The sequence below is a fragment of the Oreochromis niloticus genome, linkage group LG15 (genome assembly GCF_001858045.2).
Source record: "Oreochromis niloticus isolate F11D_XX linkage group LG15, O_niloticus_UMD_NMBU, whole genome shotgun sequence".
NCBI lineage: Eukaryota > Metazoa > Chordata > Actinopteri > Cichliformes > Cichlidae > Oreochromis > Oreochromis niloticus.
In genome coordinates, this window is record NC_031980.2 from 646,680 (window position 1) to 671,863 (window position 25,184).

General features: G+C 44.5%; 1 protein-coding gene across 5 annotated transcripts; it reads left to right on the forward strand.

Moving 5' to 3' along the window:
• The first annotated feature begins 1,455 nt into the window (after window positions 1-1,455).
• ankef1a (ankyrin repeat and EF-hand domain containing 1a) lies at window positions 1,456-13,764 on the forward strand. 5 transcript variants are annotated; one of them, XM_005449856.4, is made up of 12 exons: window positions 1,465-1,808; window positions 1,933-1,976; window positions 2,106-2,312; window positions 2,776-2,937; window positions 4,925-5,124; window positions 5,212-5,361; window positions 5,561-5,684; window positions 7,876-8,692; window positions 8,959-9,185; window positions 9,483-9,631; window positions 12,292-12,447; window positions 12,624-13,764. In XM_005449856.4, the coding sequence occupies exons 1-12, from the start codon at window positions 1,591-1,593 to the stop codon at window positions 12,777-12,779; spliced, it is 2,610 nt and encodes an 869-aa protein (XP_005449913.2). In that variant the 5' UTR covers window positions 1,465-1,590; the 3' UTR covers window positions 12,780-13,764. The 5 variants fall into 5 exon arrangements, with proteins under 5 accessions (XP_019209071.1, XP_005449913.2, XP_003440881.1 ...); XM_013268762.3 differs by having other exon boundaries at window positions 1,684-1,820; window positions 1,933-2,034; XM_025899264.1 differs by having other exon boundaries at window positions 1,684-1,820.
• The last annotated feature ends 11,420 nt before the right edge of the window (window positions 13,765-25,184 follow it).

The following is a 25,184-nucleotide window of genomic DNA, read 5'->3' on the forward strand; positions in this document are numbered from 1 at the left end:
AAAGATATGTGCTGTTCTTTTGTCATGTTATAGCCTTATTCCAAAATGAAATTCTACACAAGTGACAAACATTTTTGCTTGAAGTTTATAAAATATATAATTATATATTACATGACCATAACTACTCACAGCCTTTGCTCGATATCGTGTTGAAGCACCTTTAGCAGCAATTACAGCCTCAAGTCTTTGAGTACGACGCTACAAGCTAGCACACCCAGTTTCTCTCATCCTTCTTTGGAGAACCACTCAAGCTCCACCAGGCTGCGTAGTCATTTTTGGCTCTCTCCAGAGATGTTCAGTCAGGTCCAAGTCTGGTCTCTGGCTGGACATTCACAGAGTGATTCTGAAGCCACTCCTTTGTTATCTGGGATGTGTACTTAGGGTCATTGTCCTGTTTGATGATAAACCCGCTCTGGAGTAGCTTATCATCAAGGATTCTCTGTACATTGCTGCATTCATTTTTAATTCCTTTTCCCTTGATCCTGACTTTTCTTCCTGCTGCTGAAAAACATCCCCACAGCATGATGCTGCCACCACCGTGCTTCACTGTGGGGATGGTAGTGGCCAGGTGGTGAGCAGTGGCTGGTTTCCTCCAGACATGATGGACATGATTCAGGCCAAAGAGGTCAGTTTTTGTTTCATCAGATCAGAGAACCTCAGGCGTGCAGTCATTTGCCTCTTACTGAGGAGTGGCTTTCATCTGGCCACACAGGCCTGATTGGTGGAGAAACTTCTGGTGGTGCAGAAATGGTTGTCCTTCTGGAAGGTTCTCCTCTCTCCACAGAGCAACGCTGGAGTTCTGTCAGGTTCTTGGGAACCTCTGACTAAGGCCCTTCTACCCTGATTGCTCGGATTGGCTTGATAGCCAGCTTCCCCAGATCTGTGCCTCCATACAGTCCTGTTTCGGAGGTTTGGGATTGTCCAGTTCCTTGGACTTCATGGCTTGGTTTGTGCTCTGACATGCACTGTCAACTTTGGGACCTCACATGTACAGGTGTGTGCTTTCCAAATCATTTCCAGTCAGCTGAATTTACACACAGGTGGACTCCAATACAATTACAGAAAACGTCTGACAGATGATCAGTGGAGACAGGATGAACATGATGCCAACCTTGAGTGTCATGGCAAAGGCTGTGAATACTCATGTACATGATCTTTTATTTTTAATACATTTGCAAGAATTTCAAGCAAACGATTTTCACTTTGTCATTAACGGGATATTTTGTGCAGAATTTTGACAATTTTGAAAAAAGAAAATAATCCATTTGGGGAAAAATGTGTAACAAGTGAAGTGTGAAAACAGATTCACTGTAATACATGATAAATAATTCAATTAAGGGGCATTCCTTAATCGACATACATCAAATCATTCCAAATATTGGCAACTGTTATAACTACCATAGGGAGCTTTTAAAAACTCGTTAAGTTAATACAGATAAAGTCTTTAAATTGCGAGCTAAATAAATGGTGGTGACGCTTTCTTTTACAACAGTTTCAGTATTGCCGAGCTTATCGTGAGACCTTGAAAGCAGCATCAGACGCTGCCGAAGGCACGAGGTCCTGCCTGGGGTTTTCGCGCGTTCCGTTGCCATGGAGCCGACTTTGTTTCCGCTCAGAAAAGTGAAAGGCGGCGTTTTAAGGAGACGTTACAGCCTGGGAGGAAAAGCAGGTACAGACGGGACCGTCGTCGCTCACCAACCGTCCTGGGTTTGTGGACCACAAAGAGCAGCAAGTGTTCGCGCTTTCTGGAAACCCTCGTGTCAAACAAGGAGAGCCCGTGTAACGAGCGTGTGCGTGTCTGTGTGCAGGTGCGTGATGTGGTGAGCTGACAGAGCCTCTCACTTTAGGGTTTACGCGTCTGTACTGACAGATCTTTAACAACACTTGTGACTTTTTTATTCATTTACTGTGGTGATGTTTGTCTTAAAACAGAAAAAGCTCTGGGCCACTTTGTGTGAAAGTCGCCATTCACAAGGGTAACATGAACAAACTGTTCTGCAGTTTTTCAGAGGAAAAAGAAAGCAGCTAAAAATTGTAATTCAATTAAAAAAAAGTTTAGAACCAAATATTTGCGTGCATATTATAACGCTCCTATTTCATACCAGCATTCAGTGAGTCCACAATGAGCAGCAGAGTGGCAGAGGGCCGCCTGCAGACCCTGCAGATCTACCGCCTGCTTCAGCTAGTCCATGAAGTGGATAAGGCACAGATAGAGAAGATGGTGCAGTTCGGGGTGGAAGACCTCATCAATCTCACAGAGCCGAAGGACGGTGTGGGGGTGCTCCATGTGGCAGTTTCAGCCAACAGTCTAGGTAATCTATGCCTGTGGGCTGACTGTGGCAGACTCGTTCCTTTGCAAAAATCAGACACATTTGTTTGGAAGAGTGCTATGTTTGTACAACTCAAATACTGTGGGTATTTACAGTACAGGTTATTTCATTTGGTCTTTGCGTCTTTCAAAACCCCTTGTTTGCATGCCGCATTTCTTGCCAAAGAAAATATGTCCACAGAGATTTGTGGCAGCATGTAGAGTTCTCGAAAACGGCAGCGCAATGGAAAAAGGAATGGATGCTATTAAGTTTGTTAAACATCTTAATCACTGCCTGCAGTAACACTGGGGAAAGATGAGTGTGCATACGACTCGGGGTATAAACATGTATTTCCGATTACTTTTAAACATAATCTGCATCAAGCTCAGCTGGTCTGAGAATTTACCACAACCCCAAATATGATCTGTCTCCTGATTGTTTCTGCTCTCTCTTTTTCTCCTTACAGAGCTCGTCACCTTCCTCCTCTCCAAGGGAGGAGATCCTAACGTGCAGGACAAAAGGGGCCGCACTCCGATTATGTTAGCTGCTGAGCTGGGCAACGATCCCATTGTGTCTCTTTTGGCCCACAGCGAAGCCAACCTGAGGCTCCTGGATGTAGAGGGCAAAAGTGAGTTTGAAACTAAAGGCATTGCTACTTATAATCTCTGTGTAGGTTTAGCAACACTGTACTGACTGAACAGTTACGGGATTTCAATCACACTAAAGCTGTGTGCCGGGAGCTTCGTGGCATCAGTTTCAGTGGCCGATGGTGCAGGTGTAGGCGGCCCACTTTTGTTCATGTAGTGTGTATATGGTGGTAAACAGCAGGGTTTTCTTCAGCTGTTTAGTTCAGAATTGCAGCTGTCACACTGTCACAAAGCAAGAGGCCAGACTTACCCTACAAAGGTTGTCTCAGTGTGTTTGTGACCACAAAAATGAGTTGAATTCAAATAAGGTTTCAAAAAAAGAACCCAGAGGCATTTCAAGGGCTCAGCCCAATGGTGATGCTCACTTTCAGTGGGACATTGATGCTTATCTTTGTCTCCCTTAGCTTTATCCACACAGTGGGTGATTTTCAATGACATGGCAACCCGAGAGAAATTCAGTCACATCTGGCTACGTAAAGTGACTATGGGTGAAAAAAGCTATGGCAATGAGAAAGAAGTAGGCACCTCTCAAAATGAATCTTTCTCAACTTCAGCTGGCAATGAGAGCAGAGGATACTGGTGGCTGACAGCTAACAGGGTAGTAAATGCATTAGAAGCTACTTAGGTGACAAGAGTCCAGTAAGAGCCAGCTTTAAAGTAAAGTTTGGGAAGCGAATCGCTTCCTGTGTGGATGCAGGTTTAGCCCAGGATCATTTTAAACAAAGAGACTCTAAAGCTGCAGCTTTTTGCTTTCTGGTTAAATAAAGTTTTGAAACAAAAATGTTTTGTAGCATTTAACAGCTGCAGAATGATCAAGGCTGATATGATCACAGGAACACGCGAGAGTTGAATTTCAGAGCTTTTTTGTTTGCGATATGTCATTAAAAGTTCCTGCACAAATGAAGCTCATACACTGTGTGCATCTGTATGCAGATGGTTTGCTTTAAATGTGTGTATTCTCATTTGAGTCTCAGTTTCCCAAATGGAGGCGTTTCCATCTCAAGTTAGGTTAGGTCAGCTGGATCGCTTGCATCGTCTTTCCGCTCATGAAAATGCAGTTTGTCTCTTTAGATATTGATGAGGAGGTGGTATCCCAGACAACTCCAATCAGAGCGCACAAAGGTCTTCTGAAGGAGCTCGTTGAAGTAATCGTGATAATGACCCCATTACAGTGTGTCTGTGGTAGCAATTACTCTAACTGGCTCTCCTTTGAGAGGTAGATCAAGGCTGAATGATTGAATACTTCCCGGCGTGTGCATAATTTACATACTGTATGATGTATGTATGCATGTGTGAAGAGCCTTATGAGGGTCATGCCACATGGACACGTCTAATTACAGATCAAGTCCTAATGATCGACTCCTGTGAAACACGCTGAGCAACTTGATATCACCCAGCTCTCCCTGGGGTTTTGTTCAGCCTGCGCTCAGTACTCACAGCAGGCTGAGCTTCAGTAGTCACACACACCTGTTTGTGTTATCCATCGTGTCAGAAATATGGAGGCCTGTGGGAATAATCAGAGTGGGGAAAGTAAAACACAGCATCCTGCCTCCCTCCTTTTACAGGCCAGGATGCGAGACTGTCTCCACCAGCAGTTAGCAGCTGTGCTCGGTGCTAGAAGCGTGGAAGCTATCTGTCAGAGCAAAGTTTCCTGAAAAGGGAAATGCGTCCATCACTTTTACTTTGAAAGCCCTCGGGTCGTTGGGCCTTGCTTTTAATTTTGCAGTAGAGATGAAGATGGCTTGATTTGGCAGGGTTAGCTAGCCAATAGCTGCGAAGGACTGCACACACTGAATTAGACTGAGGGGTCCACATTAATATTTGAAACAGCATGTAGGTGTTGGTCTTAGCTGTCAAGCCATCGCTGCCTCAAAGTAGTCTGATTACACTGATGTACAGATTTATTGTTGACCCTTACTTGCTTCTTCTGTCTCATTCTCAAACTTGTGCACCCGCGCTGTGACTCAGATGTGCTGTTCTACTGCATCTACCCCACCAAACGCCACTGCCGCTGCCTGCAGGTGTTGCTTAAGTGCGGTGCCAATGCCAACAGCGTGTCAGTGCAGGGGACGCATGTATTTCAGCTGATGTGTGAAAAGGCCCAGGAGTGCACCCCCTTGTGCCTCATTATGCTGAATGCTGGGGCAGACCCCAATGCAGCACACCAGGTAAACAACAGGGACTGCGAGAACTGCGTCTTGAAGACAGTCTGTGGGAACTGAAGCCTTTCCTCTCTTCTCTTCCCCTCTGTTCAGAAAACTGGAGTCACAGCGTTGATGGAGGCAGTCAAAGCAGGTTCCCTGCCACTTGTTAGAGCTATAATCAGGATGGGGGGAGACCCCAACGCCTCTGACAGAAAGCGGCTCACAGCCGTCCACTATGCTGCCATGGGCGGCTTTTTTGAGGTGTAGTAGCTGCTCATATATAATAGCTGACATCTTTTGAAATGCCAATAACATGCAAAGTTAAACTGTATCTATTAGGACTTATTCTACTTTGCACTGAAAGCTGAATTAAAATGACAGCGACCCACTGTTAGTGTAAGCAGCACTTCAGATTTAGGATCGTCTAACGTGTTCCTCTGGGCTGATTTCATGTGTTCAGGTGCTTCAGGTGCTGTCTGCATACTCAGCAGACATGAGTGCGATGAGCCTTAAGGACTGCACAGCCTTACACTACGCTGCTGCCTCGGGCAATGCAAACTGCTGCAAGTTCCTGGCACAGAGAGGTACTGTACTCTTTAAAGTCTTTTTCTGTGATGAGGCCTGTCACTCCTACTGATGCTTTAAACGGAGCCCCGACTGCGCAGACATTTAAAGCTTATATCAACATTACGTTCAGTAATTTCAGTCTGATATCGTGACATTTGTAGGCTAACGCTGATCAGTCTTTCAAACGCAGGAGGAAAACACATCAGCTATTACTCAAAATGTACGTCAGGAGAACTTTGGACTTTCACATCTCCAGCTGTTCTTTCCACCCATCAGACTTCTTCCCAATATTAAATGGTAAATGGCCTGTATTTATATAGCGCCTTTATGGTCCCTAAGGACCCCAAAGCGCTTTACATATCCAGTCATTCACCCATTCACACACACATTCATACACTGGTGATGGCAAGCTACGTTGTAGCCACAGCCACCCTGGGGCGCACTGACAGAGGCGAGGCTGCCGGACACTGGCGCCACCGGGCCCTCTGACCACCACCAGTAGGCAACGGGTGAAGTGTCTTGCCCAAGGACACAACGACCGAGACTGTCCGAGCTGGGATTGCCACATCTGCTCTTTATCGGTCACAGCTCTGTGTGGTTGGTCATCAGCAGCTGCCTGTCTGTTTGTGCCGCCATGACTCTGTGGAGTCCTTTAGGCCGAGCTTTTCTAACCACTGGTAGGATTTATTGATGTCAGCCACCTCCTAGCCCAAACAGGGGCTCTGTCCTCCTGTGGCACTGCTGTAGCAGCTCATCTTGGGGGTGTGGTGGGGATGGGGGCCATGTATTCATGGTTGCTTCTTGTTTCATCCTGGCTTGTCGCTCTGATCCCCTCCCTCTCTTTTTGTTTTTTCGTTGCTCGTAGAGCCCAAAGGTGCTGGACTGCGTACCCAGGGTACCTCCCAACCTAAGCATCTATGTCCTTATGTGGCCATGATGATGGCCGTACGTCTGTATTGGCTCAGATCTTAATGCTGTCTTCTCAGCACCTGTCTTACCTTCTGTAGGCGTTGCCTCTGTAATTGTTTATGAGGCTGTCACATTATTGTTGATCACAGTATTTCTGAGGTATTGCTACGTAAGTGTTGTATACCCAAACTGTGTAATGATTCATATGCATGGCCTGTTAAAGTGAGAAGAATGCCGATGGTTACTCTGAACATCTTCAATCAAAGTTTAAAAGAGCGGAACGGGAATCTATTTGGAATATGGGAATTTTAGTTCTTTCCAAAAACTGCTCTACAGTACCCTCTTAGTTAGACGATGATTTTCTATGTTAGCCTCCATTTCTAGAAGAAAGGTGTTCGTATACATGGGAACGTAAAGGAGCACGCTCCATGGCCAGCTCTAAAATTTGGAGTTACTGTTTTGGTTTTTTTACATTTCTACATTACTGCCAAAATGTTGACATGTCATTCATTTACACGTGTGAGGACACTGGGAAGAGTCGAGCACACTTTTGATTCTGTTCTGGTTTCTTTGTAGAAATGCGATATGAGAGCACGTCTCCTTTGATCACAGTGGAAACACGGGGATTTCCCAGCTGCTATAAATATGGATCAAACTATCGTTTTATGATCAAACGTACTCCCCTGGTAGTCGTTTCAGAGATTAACATAATAACACAGTCCCCCTGCTTTTTTCATGTTCACACGTGTAAGTATTGTCCATAATTACAAGCTTGTGCACGACTGCTGCTCACCACACCTGTCATTGTGTATTGGTTTCAGTGGGAGTGTGCACGTTGTCAGCTTCCTGTGTGATCAGACGTCTTTTTGGACTGTTTGCTGCCCAGCTGGGGACAAATCTGTCCCATCATTCATGTTTCTTAAGATGATTTGGAGACATTTCTGTCCTTCAATGCGCATATTAAACCCTGTCTTATATTGGAAACAGCCCACGTTCATACATTTATGACTTCTAGACTGGACTTGTGTAATTCGCTGTTATCAGGATGTCAGACAATAGATTTATCCCATGTTGACGTCTCTTCACTGGTTAGACTGGGTTCTGGGTAAAATCCAGATCTGAATTTAAAATTCTTCTCCTCAGTATTTTTATAACATACTGGAGGATCAGTGTTCTCCCCTCTGTGTTTGCATATCTCTGTTATGATACTTGTAGATCCAGCGAACAGCTGCAACCACAGTCCTGAGTTAGATTAGGCCATTCTACCGTGTGTTTATATAAACTCTGCTCTGTGGTCAGGTTGTAACCCTAAACTGAAGAACCGGGAAGGTTTGCTGCCGCATCAGATTGCCAAAGATTCTGGTCACAACGCAGTAGCCAAGGAGCTCCGGAAGGCGGAGAGGAAGCAGGGAAAAGGCAGCGATCCCAGCGGCGCTGGCCAGATGTCAGATCTCTGGGCACTGACCCTCCACGACTGGTCTCAAGAGTATGAAGCTGAACTGTGGAAAGCCTTTGGCGACAAGTCAGACACAGTTACTGCAGAGAGGTTTGTTTCTGTATTAGAGGAGCTACAAGCTCCAGTTGAACCAGACCAGATCCAAGCAGTCATCTCAGCTCATGGAGGAGACGTCAACATCAGTGACTTCATCAGAGGAGTCAAGTACATCAAGAAACCGTTCCGCCTCTCCTCGTATATGCCTAAGAAGAAAAAGGGAGGAAAGGGGAAAAAAGGAGGCAAGAAGAAGAAGAAGGCTCCGTTTGTTCTCCCCATGCCCATTTGCACCCTCCCACCGGAGCTGAAGCCCCGACGAGCAGACGGAGGCCCACCCAACTTCATGATCAGCTCATACTTTAACTGCTCGGACGTCCTCCGATTCGACCCGGCTCACCCGCCAGTCCATCCGGTGATGAATGACTCAGGATGGTACATACACAAGCCGCCGCCGGTCTACGTCAACGTGAACTCCTGTGTGAGAACCAATGATCTGGAGTCTCTGGACCACGCCTTCAGTAAAGGGGTGCCGGTAGATGTTCAGGATGAGTTTTACAAGACGCCGCTGATGGTCGCGTGCTCCACTGGCAACTATGAGATGGCTCAGTACCTCCTCAGCAAGGGGTGAGAAAGTTCATGTTCTGATTTCAGCGCCATTTGTTTTTTCTGTGGCTTTACAATAAAAGCCAAAATAATATTTTCAATATTTTTTTTACCCGTTTCTTTAGCTTTGTATTACAAAGCACACACACAGAAGCAAACTGAGACATCGTCTTTGGATGATGAGCTTTTTTCTTGCTGCTGTTTGAGAGATGGCTGCTGATCCAAGCCAAAGAATGGGCCTAAATACAAATATATGCCTTAAACTCCGACATCACTGTTTGTGACAGGGCTGATGTGAATGTGTGTGACCAGTTCTTCTGGACCCCCCTCCACCATGCAGCGTACGCCGGGCAGCGGGAACTCATTGAACTTCTGGTGAATGCTGGAGCTAACCTCGATGCCCCGGCCCTGGGTGGAGCCACGCCCCTCATGAGGGCCATTGAAACGTCTCGAGTCTCCTGTGTGGATTTCCTCATCGAGGCGGGTGCCAATGTGCTTGCAGAGAACAAGAGAGGTGTGACGTAGTTCAAAGTCTTTGTAACTTTTTCTTATAATGCCAAAATGGAAACACAGGATTTTGTATAGTTACTCTTTAACTTCTCTTTTTTATTGAACTCTGCATCAACATTTATTCTAGAGGTCTCCTTTGTAGTGATGTATAATGTACCAACATTTATATACGGTCTTTCTAGGCTCATTGACTACAACCCTGCATCGAGGCACTTTCACATCTATGGCCAATTTAGAATCACCATGTCTCGTTTAATTGCTGCTGCTGTTATTTGACTGACTGGATTTTATTTCTGTACAGAGCAAAACTGCCTTGATGTTTCCAGAGATTTTGCAAACCCTGTAATAATCGACTTGGTCAAACAAAAGATGGATTCTCTGCCTAAACCAAAGGACAAAGCAAAAGGAAAGGAGGCTGAAGCTAAAAAGCCTAAAGCGACTAAAGCCAAGGTACACGAAAAATCTACGACTTAAAGGAGACCTTTGAAAACACATTAAAATCGTTTGCCTTCAGACTTTCCCTCTTATCTTTGTTTTGTCTATACTGTATCTAATGTTCACTCTGTACTATAAGAATATAGCAAGTCATGGCCAGGTTCTTATATAGTGCTGTTCTACTCTGAGCATTCACACCGTTTTCATTCATCCAGACATTCATGCAAGCGCGTTTTCCTGTGCTTCAGTGCTTTTTCACACTCCCACGCTGATGTATGCACCAGGGGCAGCTCTGGGATCAGTGTCTGGGCCACAGATACAATCCGCTCTGTCTCCTGATCCCCATCATGACCTCTAAATCATGTAAAACGACACACACTGGTTTTGCTCTCTTCTCCCTCGTAGCATCAGGGAAACCCGAGCCTGTAAAGGGACCTGATTACTTAAAGCTGGGCACTCGTACGCAAATGACACCACATGTGTTTGGTTACAGCTACACCGTGCTGGTGTTTAAATTTGTATTCCCTGTAAGCAGGTCACAATCAGTTCAGATGTATTGACGTCATTAAGACCGTGAAAGCAGCAGGTGTTTGTGAGGCGTTCATGAATAATCAGGAGTATTTATAATTCAGTCGCAGTTCTGGGGACAATGAAAATATCTGTCACACAGAGAGCCGACGAATCACAGAGCGTTTTCCTCTGAGCTCGGTCGGAGGCGGTATGAACTGCCAGGCGTTTCACTGTTTTCTACAATAAAGGGCAACAATCCTTATCAGGCCTACTGTAATTCACAAACTCTCAATCACTGGGACGTATAAACTAATCAGTCATTGTAAATAATGCATGCACCTTCAGCACTGTGTGACTGATTCACAAGAAGCCCTGTGGTCATCCTACCCTCTAACCACAGCCGTGGGAACATGTGGGGCTTCTGTGGGAATTACACCACTCTCAGTACCCGACTGCATGTTGTTCTTGTTTACTATAACAGCCTGTTTGTCTTTAAAAATGAGTTAAATGTGAACAAAAAAATTAATATTTGTCAATGAAAGAATAATAACACTAAGAAATATAGGATACACACACACACACACAGAGCAGCTAGGGGATGGGAAAGCCAGCAGAGCCAATGATTATGTGATAACAAGCTTACACAAACAGTACAGAGCTCTGCAGCGTCTGTGGTGAACGCCAGAATATCCTGATAAGAACATCAACACCCGTGTGATCGGTGATTAAGTTAACAATGGGCCTTTGTGCAGAAGGATTGGTGTAGCAGCACATTCTTCCCATGACCGTGCCTCACATGTAGACAGGGTTTTACAAAAACAGCGTTCTGGCAGCCGTCAATATCAAGCTTAGCCACAGTCCTGGCCAATCAGCTGATAGCCTTTTTTGACATGCAGTTGGCAAAGCTCAAGTTTCACGTCCTGCAGCCTGCAGACAGTTTCTCCTGTCCTGTGTATGCTTTGACAGTGCCAATGGTAAACATTCTTCGCTGTGGGTCCTTCACTGTGGAGCAACGTTTGGCCCAGTCTTCTTTGTAGAATTGTTTTAATTCAGCCACATTGGAGGGTTTTTGACCATGAATGGCCATCTTCATCTGAAGTCCAACTTCACCACTCCAACAAGGTGCACATGCTGGTGTGTGTCAGATCATTGTCCTGCTGCAGAAGCCAAGTGCACTTAAGCTGCAGTGCACGAACTGATGGCCAGATATACTTCTTCAGGATTTTCTGGTAGAGCTGAATTCAGCAGGTTTGACTGTTGTTTGATGTTCTTCTTATGAAAAGCCGTGTTAGTTTTATGCCGGCCGTAACAGGACTCAGACGGGACTTTTGCCTCGTCGGTCCACAGAGTATTATCCCAACAGCTTCATCACAATGTTTTTTGGTAAATATGAGCCTTTGTGTTCTCTTTGGTCAGCAGTGGTTTTCTCCTTGAACTCTGTCATTTTTGCCCAGTCGCCTTCTTATTGTTGAATCATGAACTCTGACCTTAACACAGACAAGTAAGGCCTGCAGTTCTTTGTTGTTTGGGCTTCTTTTGTAACCTCCTGGATGAGTCGTTGATGTGTTTTTGAAGTCATTTTGGTACGCTGCCCACTTCTGGGAAGGTTCTCTATTAGTGGACAGTGGTTCTCATCGCAGTTCGCTGGAGTCCCAAAGCCTTAGAAGTGCCTTTGTAACCTTTTCAAGACTGATGTCAATGACTTTGTTTCTCATCTGAAACATCTGAGCCATGTAAGTGTGACATATATGCAAAAAACTAAGAAATCAGGAAGGGGGCAAATACTTTTTTGTAGCACCGCACATTTATATACAAAATACGTTTTGTTACTGATGCTCCTCTTTGGCTCTATTCTTGAGACAGATTCCTTCACCAGGTTTTATCAGTCCAAAGTAAACATTAGCTGTCTGGTGCTTTAACAGAGTACTTCTGTTTCCTTGGTGTAACAGCTAAATCTTTGGATTATTCTTTATCCTGCCTCTCCACCATTACTGAAAACCGTTGAGCTTTAATCCTCAAACATAACCGTTTATTGTTAGTGACCTAATCTTGTGTATTTGGACATCTCTAACTGCCTTTAACCAACCTGAATCTGACACTTTGTATCGAACACAGCGAATATGCAGAGGCTGCAGAAGCTTTGAAAGTCTTGGTATTCACTACAGGTTGCTGCTCCAAAAGTCGCTGCGCAAGCAGAGACATCGTCTGCAGCAGCAGAAAAGACTCCACCCCAGAAGGATTCAAATAGTGTCATCCTGCAGAACACCAGCATCACGACCGGGAGAACCAAAGTCGTGGACATCACCTTTGTGCCAAAGATGGTGAGCCTCTCTGCTGTTTACAAGAAGACGGCTTAATGTGTCTTCTGCTGGCAGCTAATTGCAGCAGTCTCAACGTGCACAAAGCAACCACGCATTAAGCCCACTAGTGCACAAACGTTCCTACAGAAGTGACTGTGTAATTCCACTTCTCACTGTGACTTGTGTTTTTGTGTCAGGTTTGGGGGAAGCCGCCCACCACCAGCCAGCTGATGTCAAAGATAGAGAGAAGGAATAAGCACCCATCCCTCGAGGTGGACTTTGACGAACTCATGGTGCCTTTCAGCCACCAGCTCCAGGCCACAATGCTGGAGCTAACAAACACCGCAGAGTAACAGGCGGCGAGGTTAGACAGAGACTGACATCTTGGAGCGAAACTGGCCGCTTATCATAATTGTGGATATTTCATTCAATCTTTTCCACATGGCTTTTTTTTCTGCCTTGTTGGACATCGTGCTTTGAATAATGTTTCCTTCCATCGCATCAGGTTGCTGCTGCTTTTATTATGGCTCTGTGCCCGCGACTGACGTGGTCACAGGTTTGATGTTTCCAGGTTGTGCGTCTCTAATCATCGATGTGATAACTCAGGAATGCCTGAAGAACATTTTTTTCTTTTTTAAGGAGGCACAAGCGTCCACTTGGACTCAAGGATGAACTGATTGGACATAATCGATTCGTTTTTATTGTTTCCTTTAGGGAAAATTTGTCTCGGGCACATTTATCACAGCCAGGTGATTAAACACAGACAGCACTGCACAGTAACATATGGCCCTGATGAAATACATTTTAACTCAGGAAGCCGTACCATGCAGCAACATGGTGTATGGATAACATTACATCTACAGGGTCAAAGGTCATCTGCACTGTCAAATCATAATGTTGTTTGACAGCATGACTCAGAAGGATGACCTGTGAGCATCCTGATGTTTGGCTGCAGCCGATCTGCACGTTTTACAAACTGTAGCTTTTTTCAGTGATTTCCATCACTTTTCACTGCTTTTCTGCTGTCATGGCTGCAACTTTGCGTTCCATAAGAATGAACTTTATGGGCCAAATATGTGATCACTTGCAGACTTTTATAGAAAAAAATTGTTTGTGTATTTCATGAAATGACATTTATTTTGCTTTTTCTTATTTTTACTCATATTTATGCTGCTATAATGGCTTAATGTGGTCATCTCCGACACACAGAGTGACGGGCAGTCACGAGAACGATAGGTTGTCAAACCTAAGGCCTGGGGGCCAGAATCAGCCTGGAAAAATCCCCTATTCAGCCCACTGGATGTTTTTGGACTTTTAACTGTATTTTCATAAAACTTACAGCTGTCTTACTGATAAAGACTCCCTCCACAGCTATTCATAAGACCATAATGAAGATAAACAATTAAAAAACAGAAAAGTTCCTGTTTTCTCACTATCGACTACAGAAATATCTTCTTTTTATACAATGTATCCACAGTAAAATGAATAAAATGAGACATTTTCTGTATAAAAATATTCCACTCGATTGGGTAATGGCACTTTTGTCAATGAGCTACTGGAACTTTTTCTGTAATTTATTTCTTACAATTTAAGAGTTGTGCTGGCAGATTTCTTTCATTTAATACAGCAGCATTTTCTATCATGTAGAAAAGCTAAGCAGTATTGTTGCAGTTGCACTTTCTTTTTCTGAGATATCTCAGGCATTGAATGTGCAGCTAAACGAGGTTACAGTTAAAGAAAATGGGTTTAAGAGGAGGAGAAATAGGTGGTTTCAGACAGTGGATAATAATAATAATAATAATAATCATAATACATTTTATTTAGAAACGCCTTTCAAAACACTCGAGGACACTTTACAGAACAAATAAGATGAGCATAAAAACAGGAAATGAACACAATAATAAAACAAAGTTTAAGAGCATGGAGTAGTTATACAGAGTAGGCTCTGGCTCTTGAACAGGTGGGTTTTGAGGGTGGACTTAAAACGGGGGAAAGAACTGATGTTTCTGAGGTCAGGGGGTATTCCACAGCCGAGGGGCAAAGCGGCTAAAAGCCCCGCCCCCCATGGTAATAAGAAGAGGGGAAGGAACAGAAAGAAGAAGAGAAGAGGAGGATCTGAGGCACCGGGATGGGATGGAGATCTGTACCAAGTCAGAGAGATATGGTGGGCGGAGAGAATGAATAGCCTTAAATGTGTAGAGGAGTATTTTAAAATTAATGCGGAGTTGAACCCGGAGCCAGTGAAGCTGCTTCAGGATAGGGGTGATGTGGTCCTGCTTGAACTCCAGTCCTGTGCAGTTCCATCTTTGTACCAGCGCATGGCGCTGTTTGGCAAGTTTTCCAAAGCAGCGGTATGGTTGTTTATTAGAACAGAAAACTTGGAGCAAGCTCTTGTGTTTCGAGCACAGAAAATGGCAGCCGTGTGTGTTCGGTGAGCTCGTGGTTTTCTACCGAGAATCAGACGATTTAAAATGAGCGAACAGAACATTTTAGTTTGAACATGATGAGGAACGCGCCTTCACCTTCCTCCTTGTTTCATCTTTGCCCAGATTACATGAACGATACTGTGTCTGAGCCCTGTTAGGATAAGGCTTATTTTTTGATGTTTACATGAATGCAGCCATGGAAACAGGCATTTCTTCTGCTTTAAATGTCGCATTGAGGCACACTCCCATCATCATCGCCACCATCACCTGATAAAATTAGATTGCAGCGTCCTCAAGGTCCATGGGGACGGAGTTATATAATCAAATATATCAGCAGAGAGGGTGGGGAGGTTTGAGGTTCTCAATACGGGCCCAGGATTGTTTAAATATACATAAGCACAACGCCATCGATGACAGGGATGTGGAGAGAAAGAGGGAAAGAGGGGAATGGATGAAAGCAGTGAGAGAGAGGCAGAAAAAAGATGTATGTGACGATACACAGAGAGACGAATGGAGACAGTGAGCAGGGGAATGGAAGCCCAGCAGTGCCATTCATAAAGAGACCCGAGAGATGAGGGGAGGTGAGGAGTGACAGCGAGAAAAGGGAAGGCAGAGGCACACGAGGAGGTGGGGGAGGAAAGGAGGAGGGGGGCGGCAAGAGAGCAGCGCAGGGTGATTCAGAGGATGGGGAGGGAGCACGACGGAGGAAGAGTGGGCGGGAGGAGGAGATGAGGGCTTTTCTAGCACAATCAGTGGCGCACAGGTTAGAGGGAGTAAACAAGGCTGTGATCGCTGGCTGTGATGCAGCGTGGCTGTTAGGGCGTCGGCTTGCAGCATGCGCATGTGTGTGCACAACCACTCGGAGACACGTGCGAGTGGCTTTGCATACGAGTTATGATGTGTCATTAGCACAATCAGGAACAAGCTCTTCTATTTGAATGGCATGACTGGCCCGTCCGTGTGAGCGGGGCCATACAATGAAAGCGTGCCTACGTACCAACTGAACATGTCTGAGAGTCGAGTCGCAGGTAAAAGCAGCCTTTTTGGAGCTTCTCCCCTCCTCCCCCTCCTCACCCTCCACTCTGCTGAGTATCAGTCTGAGCTGTGTTGCAGGCAGCAGCACTGCAGTCTCAGCTCTGGCCCTGCACCGCTTACTCAGCACTTCAACCCGTCACTTCCCCAAACAGCCTCTGGGGACAAACACAAACATAAAAACACACATATTTTATATTATTGCTGTTTGTCACATCAGAGCATTATTGATGTGTCATTATTTGCAATAGTCATGCCTTCATACAGACACAAATGTGCTCACATATGCATACAGCATCCAGTACTGACATACATGCATAATCATACACAGACTCATTGTGCACATGTGCACGTGCAGTCGTGTCTGTGTCTGTGTCTGCCTGTAGTCTCCAGAAGCATCTACGCACAGATCCACATAGACACACAGGTGTTAGCTTTAAAAGTTTGATGATGAACAACATTTTGGGTTAAAAAATCTCTAATTTCAGGGTAAGATGGATCCAGTGCTCGTGACTTTTCTCACCAATAGTGTAAACATGGTAGCCACGATATGGCAAAGCACTGTCGACGGCATCTGTGCAGATCTGTGTACATTATTGATGCGGGAGTCATGTTTCACGCTGAATGTGACACAACAGGAGAACATACAGCAAGCTCTGCCAGCATCTTTTGTCTTTGTTTAGCACCTGTGCAGGTTTACTGCGTGTGTGTGTGTTGCAGTGATTCATCATTCATTAGTGCAGCTTTGCCAGTGCCATAGATCTCTTTAGCTTTCTAAGCTTTAGATTCCAATTTGCTCCAGGCCTGGAACTTTTATTATGAGAATATTGATCTGAATTTCATAGTGAGACCAGTAACGCTGGGTGGTAAACAGAGGATGGGGTCTTGGCTCATGTAACAGAACAATTCCTGGGAAAGACACCAAAAGCTGGCATAATAAATATCTCACAGGATGCATTGCAGCTGCAACCATTTCACTGACTGTACTTTGATTTAAAAACAAAAAACAAAAAAACTGTATTTTAAGAAAAAGAGAATAACAGGATGCCAAAGGAACGTCTAAGGAATCAAATCCACAACAATATTTGATATTACCAGGTCACTATAATCAAACATGGGATTTTAAAACACTGACTCTCTACTTTAAGATCTTATTATACAGAAACATATTGTTTCTGTAAGGAACACGCTGGCATTGGGCTTTAATCGGCTTCCTTTCCTCAAACTGCAGGAACAAATTTCCTCTGCCCTGAAAACAACTCATCAGCATTGCTGGCAGTGATCATGAAGACCAGAGGGGTGCCATTAGACTTTACCTCTGCTGCCTTTTTAGGGCTGTTGACTGAAGTGCTTTCAGTCTTCAGTCTGGTTTTACAGCACATTCAAAATATACTAAAGTCCAAAGAAACGCCTCCATGAAGAAGCAGGACTGGCACATAATAACTGTAAAGCTGAATATATATCATAATAGTTTGGTGTACTTAAGAAGACATGATATTATTAATTTGACTTGGGAAAGAAGATTTATGAAACGGTATTAAAAATTATATTTTCTAATGTAGGAGAAACAGGAATGCTAAAAGTATTAAATATCAGATGGACGGATGGGTGAATGGATTGGGTCTGGGTGTTGAACAGATGCAGAGCGTAAAGAAGGGTGAGCATTATACTTAAAGAGGACCTACTGTGCTCATTTTCACCTCCATGTTTTTATTCAATCATTTTTTAATGAGGTTTTCCAGGATTCACTGTACAAAATAATCCTCCCCCATCTTTTTCTGTGGAATGGTACAGCCCAGCTATTTGAATTGTGAAACAGTCAGCTGTCCCTTTAAGCCAGCTTTCTTCTGATTGGCTGCCTGTTATAAACAAGCAGGTGGGCGGGGCTGCTGCGTTCACAAACAGAGCAACTGATATGTCCTAACAGGTAATGCAGTACTGCAAGTTTTGGTATTGATTAGTTAATAAGTCAGTACAGGCGCAGTGTTGCAGATACCAACATATACACACCGATACCAGTATGTGATACTTTAACACGACGAAACACTTTGAGCTTTTCGTTTTTGGAGACGTAGACTGTAAACAGCGCATTGGATCAACCTCAGGTCTGTAAATGTGCTGTAGGTTCTAAATAAAGTAGACGTGACAGTCAACACAAATACGCTCTGACATTTTTCATACAGCAGGTTTAACGTATATTTTTTAATTTCCAAGAAGATCATCTCATACAATTCAAGGGGTCACATAATGAAATTAGAGGCTAGAAACAAAGTATCAGTCCTATCATGCTGGTATCGATCTGATACCCACACCAGCATTATTGATATTTGGATCAATCCACTGACCTCTACTGTCAGCTGGAGCCACGAGTAGAAACAACTGTTAAAAACAGGAGTGTTTAGAGCCGACAGCTTCCTGCGTTTCCTGTATACATGAGACAAAATCTGATAAACACGAGTTCAGTTTCATGACGTCAATGTTGTGCTTTTGTTTTCAGTGGGATATTTTGGATTTAGAGTACTGATAAGAGCACTTTGATGTACTGTGTCCGAGCCTTTGTGTTTGCTTGGTTCTTACTGCAGTATCAGCTGCACTCTCCCCAAACTGCCTCCTTCAGAAAATACAATGAGGGGAGATGGTCTCACTCTCCGTCTCCTTCACACACACACAGTTATACACACACACACACACACACACTCCCTGCTGATTGGGGCCTGCTCAGTGGCCAATTGCTCAGCAGTGGATTCCTGAGCAAGAGAGACGTTTTAATCAAACTCCAAGCAGAAAACAGCCATAAAATAAAAATGTTATATAAGGAATTGTTAGCAGGGCTTTCTGCTAAGCCTATAAATAATACAGATGAATGTTATGTAAAAAAAAAAAAAAAGGAGGGTGACAAGAAAATAGAACAAGCCCTGCTGCCACTCATGCATCAAGACTGCAACTGAACTTTTTTAGTTTTGCTGCCATGCAAGCACTTGTTTTATTATCTAATTAGGAGTCAGAAGAGTTTTTGTCACATTATGTTTCCAATTAGCATTATTTCCCTTAAAGCCCCACACATCACACACTTACCACTGCCACTGTACTCTCACTCTGAATGGTAATGATACCGCCGTGGCTGCGGAGCAGAGGATGCAGAGAGAAAACAATTAACCGAATGTCAAGCATCCCCACGTTTCTACAGTGTTCCTGGTTTTATCGTGTACGAGAGAAATGTGCTTCAGGATAAAAGGAAGAAGAAGGTGAAGGGTTGTCGTTAGGCAGCCGGTAGGCTATAAAGAGGAGGAGGAGCGTGAGAGGACTGAAAATGAAGATCTGCATGGAGGTTATAGCAGGTGAGGAAAATCACTCAGACACAGTGGAAGGTGAGGATAAGTTTAGCAGTGAGTTAAAGTGGGAAAAGGGTGTCTTTCAAAAAGAATGAAACTGCAGGTATCATCGTGGGTGTCAGTACAATAGGATGTATTTGGGTGTGTCGATTAAAATATGAGGACGCAGCAATCAAAGAGGTGAGAGAGGTGTTTTCCCAAAACCGTGTCGCCACTGCAGAGCCCAAAGCTGAGAGATTTCTTTTCTGCAAGAGTTTTGCTATGCCGCTGCTGCGCTACTGAATCGATGAGGAGAAAGAGGAGGAGGAGGGTCAGCCTGGTATAGGATTGTTTTACTGCAGTGGAGGCTCTCTCTCTCTGACTTCACATTGATAGACCCCATCTCTCTCTCTCTCTCTCCCTGTCATTCTAACTGGAGTCTCATCTATCTGTCTTTGCTTGACTCGCTGTCTCTCCCTGTCCTTCTGCCCGGTTTTCCCCCAGGCAGGACCTTGCTCTCTGATACCTGGCGCCCCACTGTCCACAACTGTTCTGGCAGCTTTGGGTGAAGTTGTCTCAGATTCTTGCAGTGTACAGACATCCAGCATCCAGCCAAGATCCTACACTTTTCCTTATTAGCTGCATCAGCGTCTGCCCTGTACTAACTTGGCACATTTGTGCAAAACTTACTCTTCTAGAGTTTGTTTGGAAGGGAGTTTGTAGGGGGCAGTGGTAGAGATACACTGATGGATGGGTTTTTCACCTTATCAAACACACTGTCGGGATGATCTATGATGAATAATTCAGTTCAATTTTATACAAATCACAACAACAGTCACCTCAAGATGCTTTATATTGCACAGTAGATCGAACAATAATACATACAGAGAAAAACCCAACAATCATATGACCCCCTATGAGCAAGCACTTTGGCGACAGTGGGAAGGAAAAACTCCTTTTTAACAGGAAGAAACCTCCAGCAGAACCAGGCTCAGGGAGGGGCGGGGCCATCTGCTTTGCTTCATTTGTTACGTGATGAGAACATTTTGAGAGAAAGTGTCTGTTTGCATCCAGCTGCCTGTTATATTGAGACATTGGGTGAGATTGTTACAGAGTAACGTGTGCGGGGGGGGTGGGGGGGGTCAGACGGGTTAGTACAATGTCAAACGTGGAGACGCAGGAGACCCTTTTTTCTTTCTCTTTCAATCATGTTTTTCAAAGTATGACCACAATCATGACCAAACTGTTTACACATATATTATGCTATTATAAAAGGTAATACAAGATTACAGGTTCACTCACCAAAACCAAAGTACTTAGCTGGGCTGTGTAACACAGCAAAGCATTTTGTTAGACAAGTCCAGTAAAACTGGTATTAAAGGCACTGGAAGTGTGGGGACCTTTAGTGAAGTGAGTGGAGATTTGTCATAGCAGACAGCTGTCAGCTACACCACATTGTTTCTGCACTAACTTTAATCTATTTCATGGATTAGTGACTATCTGATAGACAGTATGTAAGACTGGGCAGGGCTCTGTGTGATTTAATGATGTGCAGTACAGGAGCTGCACTGTGCTGTCTCCATTCCTGCTCCCCCGTGTACACCCCAGGACTCGCCACGGAGAGAAACACTCTGACCATTCTGCACTGGTTGGATGTCTGGAAAAGGGTATCTGCCAGAGAGTAATTATTACTGTATTATTGTTGTTATTTTACAATTGCTGTAATAAAATAATTCCCCAAATATGGTATAAATAATGTAGTTACCATCTCTTCTCCTGGATGATATAAAAATTCCCTCCCTGTCCAGTTGTCCTGAAGTGGGAACGATCACTAGAGGCTGATGTACAAAATGTTTTTTGTATCTGGCTGTAAGAACATGTATTAATAGGGGCGACTGTGGCTTATCTGCAACCGGAAGGTTGCCGGTTCAATCCCCGGGCTCTCTGTCCTGGTCGTTGTGTCCTTGGGCAAGACACTTTACCCTACTGCCTACTGGTGTTGGCCAGAGGGGCCGATGGCGCGATATGGCAGCCTTGCTTCTGTCAGTCTGCCCCAGGGCAGCTGTGGCTACAACTGTAGCTTGCCTCCACCAGTGTGTGAATGTGAGAGTGAATGAATAGTGGAATTGTAAAGCGCTTTGGGTGCCTTGAAAAGTGCTATATAAATCCAATCCATTATTATTATTAATGCTGTAACGTTGGGCATTTTAAAATTGGGACTGAATCAGTTTTGGAGAAACTGCAGGTTCATTAAAGTTACCACTTATGTCAAAGAAACACATTAAACACAAACTTTGCCACGTAGCGCTCATTTGGACCCTTCTTTGTGTAGATTAAATTAGATAAATGAGCAAACGTTACAGTTGCTGCTTCTTTTCTTTTTCTTAGAGCCAGGCTAGCTGTTAGCTGTTAGCTATATCATAAAGTGGGAAGGCTCCATTGGTGCCCTGTTGGTTCTTGCAGTTGGGTTTAAGTATCAGCTCTGTATTAGGGGAGAGCAGCAGGGTTTGATGACGAGTAATCCCGATGCTTTCAGTGTGTGCCGCTCTGGTCCTCATTGCTGATTCATAAAGAACGACATCTGTTTGAACCGTAAACAGCCGCTGATCAAAGCTCAGCTAATTCTGATTAAGAGCATCACACAGGAACTCGATACTGCTGTTTTCTCTACAGTGCTTGTATTCTGAAATGTGTACAGTATTATGTTTTTGTCTCTGTTGAGGGGATCCCAGCGGTGTGTTTGTGTGTGTATGTGTGTGTGTACTGCAATGTGCAAAAAAAAGGAATTCATTTAGTTAATGCACTTAATGTTTTTAGTGTCTGTGTGTTTCTCTTTCAGTGAGTTGTTGGGAGCGAGAGCGTCAGAGACAGTGAAATAAGAAAGAGCACGAGGGAAGCTGATGGAAGGGAGCAGGAAACCAGACCAAACATGGGCACAGGTGACGCACAGAGGATACCCAGTTTCCATAGCAACAGGCAGGTGCAAGACATTGGGAGCTAGTTTTCGATCTGCTGAGGTGAAACATTTGCATGCACTTTGCAGTGTGATTAGAACGACACTCAGACGAGTGCAATGGCAGAGCTTCGTGCATTATCGGTCATAGATGTGAGAAAAGGAGACGTGTGAAAATGGTCTCCGTCATAGAGAAGACACGATTGGCCAACCAGCACCGTGACTTTGCTGACCCTGTACTGGGAAATGCCTGACGCATTGGCGAAACAGAGGGAAGGGAGGGGGATGAAAGGGGAGTCGACAGGAAAGGGGAGAGGAGGAGAAGGAGGCAGGAGAGTGAGATTAGAGAGGAGGGGGTGCTGGGGGAAAGAGTATTGATCTGTACCCTGGGGCTGTGATACATGATGAAGAGGAGGGAAGACAGACACAGGAGGATTGCTCGGCTAGGGTGGTTATTGCATGGTGAAGACAGGGAAGGAGAAGAAAGCAATGTCAAAGAAAAAACAAGAGAGGGGAGAGATTAGAGCAGGACATGAGGAAAAGGCAGATGCATGCAGTGTGTGCTGCAGAAATGCTGTTTATGGTGTAAAGAGCTGTGGCAACTTGTGAGTGCTCGTTTGCCAGAATGATGAATTCTCTGGTCTTTTAACCTCTGCTGTGTTGCAGTGGAGGCTATACCAAAGTGGCTGTACCACAACAGGACTTTACATTCTGATGTCGTTGCTGTGTTTCCTGATGCTGTGCATCAGCTTGATGTCATCCATGTAGAGAGGCGGCTGACAGTTCTCACTGAGGGGAGTCAGGCCTATGCAGAACAGCAGTGGGCACAGAGCATCTCCTTGGTAGATCCCACACTTGATGGTGACTTGTGGGCTTGAAGTTGGCCTCTAGTTTTGTCTGCCACATCCCCATTGAGTTCCTGATGAAGGCTCTTAGGGTCCTGTTTTAGGCATTCCAGGATCCAGGTGTGGGGCATCGAGTCATAGGCCTTCTTATAGTCAGTACAGCCAGTGCACAGGTCGGTAAGGCTGGTCTTGCAGTCTCAGCTGACTGCTCAGTTTACCAGTAGCTGGTGTTTCGCCCCTCTGGTATTCCTGCCTGTTCCTTTCTGTGTTTTGATTGGACCGGTCCCTTCTGGGGATTATTGAGGATCAGGACAGTCCGGCCTTCAATTCTGGGTGTGTCTCATCTACTAGCAGTGCTGCCAGACTGCAATCAGCTTCTTCAGCCAGTAGGTGTGAATCATGTCAGGGCCGGGTGCTGTCTGACCCTTTCTTGGATGTCTGCCTCTGTGATACTTGCTGCATCCTGTTCAGGGAGGTTGCTGTGGTCTGCTCTTAGATCCAGTAGCCACTCAGCATTGCTGTTATGGGGTGCGTCCTTCTTCCATGTGCTTTTCCAGTCTTGGTAGTGCTGTTCTCATTGTTCCCCTGCCACTGAGAGTACACCTTGGATGGTTCAGTGGATAACAGCTGGTTTCTTCTCCTACTTTCTAGTTTATCTCTTCAAGTGACTGGCGAAGACTGTGAGTCTTTGCTCGGCAGTTTCCAAGGTGTGGGGAGTTTGCTGTACTTCTTAGGCATCCCTTTCTTTATCACACCTTTCTACTTCCCTCTGCAACGACTTGAGGGCCTTTAGTCTCCTTTTCTATGGAGGGTACTGCTCCAGATATTTGAGATTCTAGTTGGACTCTGGATGTAAGTACTTATTGTGAATTTTTGTTTAATGTAAATTTTACTGATCACTGCTAATCATCATCACAGTACCAACCATGCCAACCAACACCCCTCAATCAACATTTTAGTCAGAGTAGAAGTTGACATGAAAAGGTTCAATTTATATTTAACTTTCAGGAAAACATTTTCTGAAATATTAGCCTTGTGTTAGCAATATAGCATGTCCTGAACAGTGTGACCTGTCCAAAAACTAAAATTGTTTCTGTGCAAAACAGCAAGAATATCATGGTAATTCACCAAATAGTTGCAGAGATATTTAAAATGGACTGACCATCTGTGGCCAAACAGGACGTTGCATCAAATAAAACAGAGCATTACCAAAGAAAACCTGCGCACTATATATGTGCAGCCTATCCTGCCATTCTTGTCATTTTTCACTTGTCACTTTTCAGCACAGCTTTAGTTTTATTAATGAACATTGAAGCATCACAAAGAATCATTCTGGTCCGTTTGTAATTCCTGCGATGGGCATTTATCTGCATTTGTCTTTAAGACGTTTCTGTTTGCTTTTAATCTCCATATCCTGACAAAGCTCAGTGCATTTCTCTGCTCACTGGCCCTAGTCATGCATCGGGGCAGTGTCAGCTGTTCAAACATTAACACACATTTATATGCAGTTTCATGTATACACATATGCACATATGGGCGAGAATTTGGAGTTCATTCGACAGTAATGTGCTACTTCCTGTGAGCTAGCCAAGAGGGAGTTTAGATTCTGGGCCAGTGCACCCTCATCACTTCTGCTCTGTTTTGAGTCCTTTTCTGCTCTCGGTTCTGTTGTAACATTACATCGAGTTATATTATGTTACATTTCTTTACCTTGTGTTGCTTTATGTGACAGCGCTTGTGCATTTGTTATTGTGTTAGTTTGGGACAATATCTTCCATAACCTGTTGGACTGTGCGTGGTTCTGCTCTGTCCAGTTGTTCCGCCTCGATCTGTCTCTGCTCGGTTGGAGTGAACTGTTTAAGGACAAACGCTTCTATGTCGTTTCCTCGTTTGAGTCACAAATACCACATACCACTCACAGGATGTAAGCCTGTTCTACATGCTTCATCCCACACTAGCAAAAAACAGAAAAGAAGGGGGTGGAGAGGGGAGGTGGGGGGGTTGCAAATAGATCCAAAGAGGAGATGAAAACAGGAAAATGTGGGGGAAACTGGAGCAAACAGATGAAAGAAATACAAAAGCTAAGGATAGAAAAGGAAAAGAAAATAAGGCCAGGGAGGCGTAGCTCTGCGGGTCGATTCACATCGATTCTCCCTCTAACGGTCCTCCTCACCATCGGATGCAAGGCCTT

Bases quoted from the DNA above. Each gene is read 5' to 3' on its own strand.
- ankef1a (XM_005449856.4), top strand. From the start codon at position 1,591: ATGGAGCCGACTTTGTTTCCGCTCAGAAAAGTGAAAGGCGGCGTTTTA. The intron at 5,685-7,875 runs GTACTGTACTCT...CTCTGTGGTCAG, and splicing joins CAAGTTCCTGGCACAGAGAG to GTTGTAACCCTAAACTGAAG. The intron at 9,632-12,291 runs GTACACGAAAAA...TATTCACTACAG, and splicing joins CTAAAGCGACTAAAGCCAAG to GTTGCTGCTCCAAAAGTCGC.